At 41.7% G+C, this 9,524-nt stretch overlaps 1 protein-coding gene across 1 annotated transcript; it reads right to left on the bottom strand.

Moving 5' to 3' along the window:
- Positions 1–285: 285 nt before the first annotated feature.
- Positions 286–1,683, bottom strand: LOC121783249. The gene is made up of 2 exons (XM_042181264.1): positions 1,149–1,683; positions 286–1,033 (listed from the first exon to the last, which is right to left on the bottom strand). Exons 1-2 carry the CDS (start codon positions 1,475–1,477, stop codon positions 424–426), a joined length of 939 nt encoding a protein of 312 aa, XP_042037198.1. The 5' UTR covers positions 1,478–1,683; the 3' UTR covers positions 286–423.
- Positions 1,684–9,524: the final 7,841 nt, after the last annotated feature.

Raw genomic sequence — 9,524 nt, forward strand, 5'->3', positions numbered from 1 at the left:
CTCAATAATAAAAGCACTCATTGGAAAAAATTTAACTCAATAACAAGTTAAATCCTACGTATAATTATCACGTAATCTAGAATCATTATGAATCACAAGACGTGCTTAGAGGCTTAGGGATAGACACGATTTGGTTCAAACCTAAATTAAATCGGTCAAAATTGTATTTGTGTTGTTTAATTTAGTTAAGATTTTGGTTTAGTTTCTTAAAAAATTACTACTTCCATAAAACAAGCTATCGTTAAGTGAATAAAATGGTTATCTACTACTCAAATACTCCATGTATTAACTAAACGTAATTAATAGTCGTTAAATTATATCAGTTCTCATCTTCGCCTAAATTTCTAGATTACAAAAACCAAACAGCGATTCTTCTGCAACCGTAAAAAGCGCATTTTAATTTACCAGCTCAAATCACTTCCCTCAATCCCGATCTCGATCCTCTCCGCCTCCGCAATTCGAGTCGTCGCTGGTGTTCGCCGCCGCGCTCTCCGGCGTCGGCATATTAATCCGCTGTCCTGTAATCTTCTCCAGATAGGAAACGATCGTCGCCTCGCGGCTCTTCGCCATCGCCTTCTCGTGCGCCCTCGCCGCCGCCTCGCGCTCGAGATGCGCGAGCTCCTGACTCCTCCACGCCTCCTCCCTCGCTCTCCTCTCCTCGCTCAGCCGATCGATCACCTCCGTGAATTTCCTCTGCAGATTCTCCTGGTGCTCCAGCACCTGCTTCACCAGATTCTCGAAGAATTCCTCCATCGGAGTGATTTGCTGCGGATCCGAATCCGTCGCTTTTTTCTTCTTCTTCCTCTTCGCCTTCTTCGGTTCGGTTCTGGAAGGTTCTTCTTCGGGCAGTGGTGGTGGTGTTGTTGTTAAGTTAGGGGCTGTTTGGGTGGCTTCAGCATTACCGTGACGTTTGTATACGGCTTCCAGCTCGCTGAAATGTGCTCTACTCTTGGCGTCCAAACAGGTCGCTAGAGCTTCTCTCCGCCTCACTATTTCACTGTTTTCATTGGATACTTCTGCTGGAAGGGGTTCCCTACACAATATTTATATAATTATAAAAATAAAACACTCAATTTTCGTGAATTAAATTGGGGAATTTAATATTGTGAAATGTAAAATTGAACAAATTGAATAAAAATATAGATTACCAAAATTGTGAGTGGAGCATTCCGAGAGAGGATTGTCGGGCCTCGGGCAGATGGTATTGCTGACTCCCACGAAGCAAGGCATCTCCGCCGCCGCTGTTGGCGGCGGCGGAGGAAGTTGAGTGAATGTCGTTGAGGCCGAGCTTGAAGTTGAGGGGGAAGAAGGGGGAGGGGGGGTAGTGGGGTGGGAGGAGGTGGTGGAGGGGTAGTGGTTGTTGGGAAGTGTGGATTTGGTCGAGGATATGGGTCGGGTTCATGGATAGTAGAAGTGGGTTCTCGGGTTGCTGCTGCGGCGGGTGGTGGATGCCGGTGATTTCGAAACCCGAATGCATCGCTTCTTTTGCCGAGGTAGATCTTGAAGGATGGGGGAGAGAGAGAAGTAGTATTTTGAGTTGAATTGTGATGTTTGGAGCTGAGATTGGAAGAAACCCTAGAAAAAATGGGGGATTTGAGATGAGGAGATAGGGCTAGAGAGAGAGAGAGAGGAGAGAGAGGGGAGGAGGAGAAAACGCTCCTTACATGTTTTGTTGGAGAGCAGCTGTGTGTGACAGGATAAAGGGCCGGGAACCGGGTTGTCGGGTTGGGGTGTGTGAATTCGACCCGTTTGTGAGGATTCAAACTTTGTTATTCTACTTTTCATTTCATAACCTTTTAGAGTTTGGATTTTGGAATGAGACCTGCACCAAAAATATCTGATTTTTTAATAAATCGAACTTTAAAATATATTTGGAATTTTCTGTTTTGGTTTGGATCCAATTGAGTTTTTGTAACTTTTGAATTTGTTTGAAACAATGTACTACTAAAAAAATAAAATTATTAAAATAAAATAGTCAAACAATAATGGTAGTAAGTATTTGATTAATTTCTGGTATATCCTACAAATTTGAAAACCGGTTAAATAAATACTATAATGTTTGGAGTTGTTTTTAGTTATAGCATGTTGAAAATTTATGGTACAGTTCATATTTTTTTAGTTAATTGCCTGTGACGTCTTTATATGCTTTTTATGTTATAAAACATTTGAAATCGAATTTAATATTTTAATAAATGGACAGTTAAACATAGTAAAACTTAGGATCATATCAATCATTTTTACTACTGCTGCTGCTGCTGTAAAATAAAATATGAAATACTTTTAACATGTAGACACTTAATTGGTGGTTTCACCTTTTTTAATTTACAGTACAATTATTAGTACAACAAATTACAAACTCGTTTTTTTTGGGTACCAAATGATAAATTCTGAAAGTAAGCTTAAAATGACATTTCTAAGAAAGTTACTAAGTGATAGTGATGCTTATCATGCCTTTCGTTAATTTAGTTTCTTTGCCTTTATAACATGAAAGAGTGTCACGACGTTTTGTCGTCTCTTTTCTTACTATATAATTCTTATATTGAAATAAATTTTGTTTTTTTTTTAAAAAAATATTTTCCATAATGTGTATTCTTGACGTGATTAAAGTAGTATTCATCTAACACAATTGTACATATTACTATTATAATTAACTAATCCATATATATTTACACAAACCACTATATGCATGTATGCGAACAATAGATAAACGAAAACTTTAAAAATTGGGTCGAACCTTAACCAATCTATCAATGTGTTCCTGCGACATTGAGAGTACATATAGGGGGTGTTCAGTTTCCAAGATAAAATAATACGAGATACAATTTAGGATTGAGTTGTGAGATTATTTTAGTCATAAGGGGTTAGCTGTGACTAATTATCTCATGATTATCCATTTAGGATTGAGTTGTGGGGTTGAATCTCATGAACCAAACATACTACAAATTTAATCTCGGATACAATCTTCCAAACCGAACACCCCATATATCAATCATATCTTACAATTACATGGCGAAATATATTTATGCAGTGTCGTTGTACAATTAATTCGTAAAACGTAGTTAATGAAATCTAGATCAAGTAGCAGAGTTGAGGCACTATTATACTTTATTTAACAAAAAATTTCAGTCTAAAACTATATGGAGTATATTACGTATATAAATTACTTAACCACATACTATAATTGAACAAATTTCAGTCAATCACATATTGGCTTCCTGTATTCAGTACCATATCATATGGAGTAGTACTTACAAAATAACACTTCCCCACAAATAAAGTTATCAAATTTGTACTATGTTATTCCTCACTATAATAATCCTACCCATATATTTCTTCTCCAAATTATTGAGGTGGGCCAATAACACATCATATTAGTAGCCTTTTCATTTCATTTTACTTTACATACTCAAACAAAAACACCAAATCTGTGGGTCTCAACACAGAATCCCAATGAAAAAAACATAAACATATTCATAGTATTTATTATATGTAAAGAAAAAAGGGAAAATGGATGAATAGAAATATCAAGAATTTGAAAGAGGAGAGACAGAAGACAAATGACACGTGCGGGTGTGTGTGTGTGTATGTGTGCAGCAGAGCAGGGCAGGTAACTGCAGAGAAGACATTCTGAAACGGAAGGTGGCGCACGTGAATGTGTCACTGTGTTGCTGTCTCCTTCACTGCATTAGTTTCCGTGTCAGCTCAGTTAATGCCAGACTCCCCTCATCCAACGGCTCTCATTCGCCCTCGCAATTGGCTTTCACCTTCCGATCTCGCCACGTGTCCTGCCGAATATAGGATTTTTTAATGTGAAATTCCAATTTGCGTGTTTTTTTTTAAAAACATATATTGTTGATTAATCAATAAAATGACATTTTAATTTAAAAAAAGAACAACATTCTACTACACGTAGATATCGATTTTTTTGACGCGAAGATAATTGCAAACAAATCTGACTTTAGAGTTTTTCCGGTTGGTTTTGCATTATGTGCAAAATTAGACAAAATTTCATGACTATCCCAATAATTTGTTCCCAATTTATCATGTAAACATATCATTTTATCAATCAAATAACGTATCATATCATTAAAACTCAAATATTATAAGTATATATTTATTTGGTTTGGACATTGATGGGATACGAACTAAACAACTAAACCCTAATTGCGAGCCCAATAGCAGTGACGGCCCATCAGCCCAAAACCCAAGAAAGAGTATCAGTTCGGCACAACCAAAGAGTTCGGTCACAGCCTATAGCTCGGTAGTATCAGTTCGGCACAACCAAAGAGTTCGGTCACAGCCTATAGCTCGGTAAAAGCCGACCAATCGAGCTCAACTCTCAGATCGGCAAAAGCTGATCGGCAAAGTCCAGCAGTTCGGTCTCAGTATTCGACCGAACAAGGAGATAGTGGACCCCTGCAGGATCTCCACGACCTACATCATCACCCACGATCTCCACGACCTCTATTACACCCACGATCTATTTAGTGGTATGAAGCAGTTATCAACCCCCCTACCAGGGCTGTAAACCACGATCTTAGTTCGAATTGTATAAATAGAACTGAGATCAGATAGACAAGGGTTAAGCTCTCTAGATCCTGAATCTTATAGCAAATCAGTATTGTAATCTGTAAGCGAGACCAAGCAATACAAATTTGCCCTCTCTTCTTCCCGTGGACGTAGATTTACCTCAGTAAATCGAACCACGTAATTTTCCGTGTTGTGATCGTTTATTACTTGCATTTATTCCCATCAAAAATTCGCCACATCATCACTGGCGCCGTCTGTGGGAAACAGAGAACCAAAACTGTGATAAAAGCGAGTTTTTGATCCTTTTCCACCAAAAAAAATGCGTACCAGATCACATAATACCCATACTTCCGTCCGTGATGAAGGTGAGGAAGCTAGTCCAGCCCGTAGGTCTGGAAAACAGCCTCGGGAGAAATCTGCCTCCAGTTCTCACGGTGAAAGAACAAACCACTCAAAAAATCATCGCACCGAGCCTCCCCAGCAGCTCGCTTTGAATGAGGCTGTCAAGTTGTTCTTGGCTGAGAAGCAGGATGAGTTCTTAACATTCCTGCAAAAGAGCCAGAAGCCGGAGAAGAAAACGGCGGATTCTCCCTCCCCTCCAGACATGAAAGTCACTACCGCAGTAGTGTCGTATCTTCCAGGAGAAAGAATCCTCACCACCGATATGTTCCTTCTCCTCCTTGTTACCGGAATCACAGGAGAACTCCATCTCCACCATACCGTAGAGATGTCGGATTCGCTATGTATGGAGCGCTGAAGACTCCATTTTCGGATGATATCACCAGAACTCCGTTGCCTCAGAATTACCGAACTCCGTCAGTGACTTATGACGGGTTAGTGGATCCTCATGATTTCCTGGGACGCTATCAGTATAATATGGCGAACCAAGGTCTCAATGAGGTTCATATGTGTAAGCTGTTTCCCGAGCTGCTCATCGGGAACGCAAGAAGGTGGTTTGATAGCCTCCCTCAAGGCAGCATTAGATCTTACAGAGATCTAATGGATGCTTTTCATAGGAGGTTCTTCCAGAAAGCTGAAACCCGAATCACTTCGGCTCAGCTGCTTTCTATACGTCAAGGTCGCGATGAAAAGATTAGCGACTTCATGACAAGATTCCACAAGGAATGCCTACAAGTAGATGATCTCAATGATCTACTTGTCATTTCGGCATTCCAAAATGGAATTCTGCCAGGAGCTCTCTACAGAAAGCTCGTTGAATGCAGTCCGCAAACAGCTCAAGAGATGTGGGACATTGCGGACCAGTTTTCTCGTGCTGATGAGGCAGACCGTCGAAAACGGTCTTTAGACAGCTCTTCCAGAGGAGACAAGAGGAAGCCCGATCATAGCGATCAGGGACATCCTCGCCGAACTCCTTTTGAAAGAATTCAAAGGGCACCGGTACAAGACAGATTGGGACCACGTCTCAATCCTGAGAAACCACCCGCTCAGTTCGTACCATTGAACAAGTCGAGAGCGGAAATTTTCGAACTGCATTCTGATATGTTCGAAAAACCAAAGTCGATGACGAAATCGGCCACGCGCCGAAGTCAGGATAAATATTGCTCCTTCCATCAAGACCACGGTCACGATACCGAGGAGTGCCGAAATTTGGCAGCAGATATTGATGTTCTTGTGAAAGCAGGGACGTTAAAAAAATACCAAAGCAAGTCGCCGAAAAAGAATAAGAAACAGAGAAGTGCGAACTGCGCTCCTCAGGATCCTAAAAGGCAACAGGATCCCGAAGACGATGACGAGCCGCAATATGATGGAGTGATCCAGACTATTGACGCTCTCCCAGCCGGGAAGACTAAATCGTCTCTAAAATCAGAGCGCAGAGGCTTCAATCGAGAGGAGCCAACACATAAAAGGCTGAAGAAGGAGGAAGTAATTACATTTTCAGATGCAGATCCCGTCCCGGCCATTTCTCCTCATCAAGACGCTATTGTCATTCAAGCTGGAGTGGCAAACAAACTGATCCACAGAGTGTTTGTGGATACAGGAGCGTCGGTTAGCATTCTTTTTAAAGAATGTTTTGATAAACTGGAAGTGGATCCAGCTCGGCTCAGTCCGGCCCCAATTCCTCTGAAAAGTTTCGCCCAGGAGGACACCCGCCCTGAAGGTATTATCAGCCTTCCGATTACGGTAGGAAGAGCGCCTACTAGCTCCAGTACGGTGATCGAGTTTTTTGTGGTAAAAGCTCGATCCCCGTATAACATTATACTGGGAAGAGACTGGCTCAACACAGTTCGGGCCATTTGCTCTACTTATCACCTCACAATCAAGATCCCCACTAAAGGAGGGATAGCAGTCATCCGAGGTGATCAAAAGAGAGCAAAAGAATGTTTGCAGATTGCGCTTAAAAGTGCCGAACAATCAGATCGGCACCATCAAGCATAGCAATCACAGCAGCCGGAGTCAGAGGCAGGCGAAATGAACGAAGTCACACCGGAGCCGAACTCGATGAAAGTTCAGTTATACGAAGATGATCCATCCAGAACGGTCAAGATCGGTTTCGCGGGAACACCTCTACTCCGGGAAAAGACCATCCAGCTCCTCAAAGAGTACAAAGATGTCTTTGCGTGGTCTCCGTTGGACATGACTGGAGTGTCTTCCGAGGTAATTACACATCGGTTAAATATTGATCCTTCAGTCCGGCCTATAAAACAGAAGCAAAGACTCTTTGCGGCAGAAAGAAATCAAGTCATCCATGACGAAGTCCGCCAATCACTGAAAGCGGATGTATTATTTGAAGTAAAATATCCTTCTTGGGTGGCCAATCCTGTGATGATCAAGAAAAAAGAAGGAGGATGGCGGATGTGCATAGATTTTACAGATCTAAATAAGCATTGTCCTAAAGATTGCTACCCCCCTTCCCAACATAGATAAAAAAGTAGAAGCTTTGATAGGCTTCGAAATTTTCTGTTTTCTTGATTTGTATAAAGGATACCACCAAGTTTTAATGGATGAGAATGATGCTTCAAAAACGGCTTTCATTACTGACTTCGGTATTTTTGCTTATAAAAAGATGCCATTTGGTTTAAAGAATGCCGGAGCCACATATCAAAGGATGGTAGATAAGCTATTTCGGCACCTGATCGGAAAAGAGGTTGAAGTATATGTTGACGACATAGTTGTTAAAAGCAGAAGCACTTCGGAGTACGAAAACAATCTCAAATCCACTCTCGACGTGCTCAAAAAAGCCAACCTCAAACTCAATCCCCAAAAATGTACCTTTTTGGTAGATTCGGGAAAATTTCTGGGTTGTTGGGTTTCAAAGGAAGGACTCAAGGCAAATCCCCTAAAGGTTCAAGTTGTTCAGAACATGGTAATGCCGAAGTCAATACATGATGTGCAAAGGCTAACTGGATGTCTAGCCGCACTGAATAGATTCCTTTCCCAAGCAGCCGAGAAGCAAATGCCGTTCTTCAATGTTTTGAAGAAGGCAACAAAGTTTGAGTGGGGAGCCGAACAGAAGAAGGCTTTTGACGAACTCAAAAGTTATTTAACCGAACTTCCTACTCTCTCTGCTCCAACAGATGCCGAAGTGATATTCTTATATTTAGCAGCATCAGATCAAACCATTAGCGCGGTGCTTGTACGAGAAGAAGGCCTAAAACATCGTCCTATCTACTTTACAAGCCGAGCATTAAGAGGTCCCGAAACAAGGTATCAACCTCTGGAAAAAATTGCTCTGGCATTAGTAAATGCAGCAAGGAGACTGCGGCCATATTTCTATGCTCACAAAGTATGCGTCTTAACCGATCTTCCACTTCGGCAAGTTTTGACTAAGCCAGAAGCATCAGGCAGAATTGCCAAGTGGGCCATAGAGTTGGGAGAACATTCAATAGAATATCTACCTCGGAAAGCCATCAAGGGACAAGCCTTGGCAGATTTTCTTGTAGAGGCAAAGTTCGATCAGGCAATCCCTATTATTGCCGAACAGAAAAATCCTACCAATGATGAACTAACACAGCCCCAGAAACCTGAAGTAGAGCCGCCGGACTGTTGGATTGGATTCGTAGATGGAGCTTCGAATAAGACAGGAAGTGGAGCTGGTATTCTACTTATCGCTCCCGACGGATACGAAGTAACTTATTCACTTCGGTTCTTATTCCCAACCACTAATAACGAAGCCGAATACGAAGCCCTTCTTGCCGGACTTCAGTTAGCGCAACATCTACTTGTCAAATCTCTCAAAATTCATTGTGATTCACAAGTCATAGTGAATCACATGCTGGGTACAAGTTAAGCCCGTGGTGAAAGGATGAAAAAATACTTGGACAAAGCGCAAAGTATTAGTCGAAATTTCTCTTATTTTCGGATAATCCACATTCCCAGAGCGGGAAATAGCCGAGCAGATACTTTAAGTAAGTTGGCCTCATATCCGAGCTCAAAGGTGGAGGAATTACCGCACAGAAGCATTGATGAAGCTGAACTACACTCAGTAACCAGTTCACCGAACTGGATGACGCCAATATTAAAGTATCTAGATCAAGGACAACTGCCCGAGGATAAGAGAGAAGCAAGGAAAATCACATGCCGAGCACTTCGGTATGAACTTCATGAAGGAGTCCTATATAGAAAGTCCTACCTTCAACCGTTATTGCGATGTGTAGGACCAGAAGAGACGGATTACATCCTTAGAGAAGTTCATGAAGGATCTTGCGGTAGCCACATCGGAGCTAGAGCATTAGCTAAAAAAGTTCTGAGATGGGGATATTATTGGCCAACTTTGGTACAAGAAGCAGTACAGCTAGTTAAGAAATGTACGAAATGCCAAATCCATGCAAATATCCCAAGGACGCCGCAGACTGATCTATGTGCTATGCAAAGCCCTTGGCCTTTTATGCAATGGGGCATAGACATAGTAGGACCACTACCACAAGCTCCCCGGCAAATGAAATTCTTGATCGTTGCCGTGGATTACTTCACAAAGTGGGTGGAGGCTGAACCATTAGCTACGATAACGAGCTCAAAGGCATTAGATTTTGTCT

This window comes from Salvia splendens, chromosome 21 (genome assembly GCF_004379255.2).
Source record: "Salvia splendens isolate huo1 chromosome 21, SspV2, whole genome shotgun sequence".
Taxonomy (NCBI): domain Eukaryota; kingdom Viridiplantae; phylum Streptophyta; class Magnoliopsida; order Lamiales; family Lamiaceae; genus Salvia; species Salvia splendens.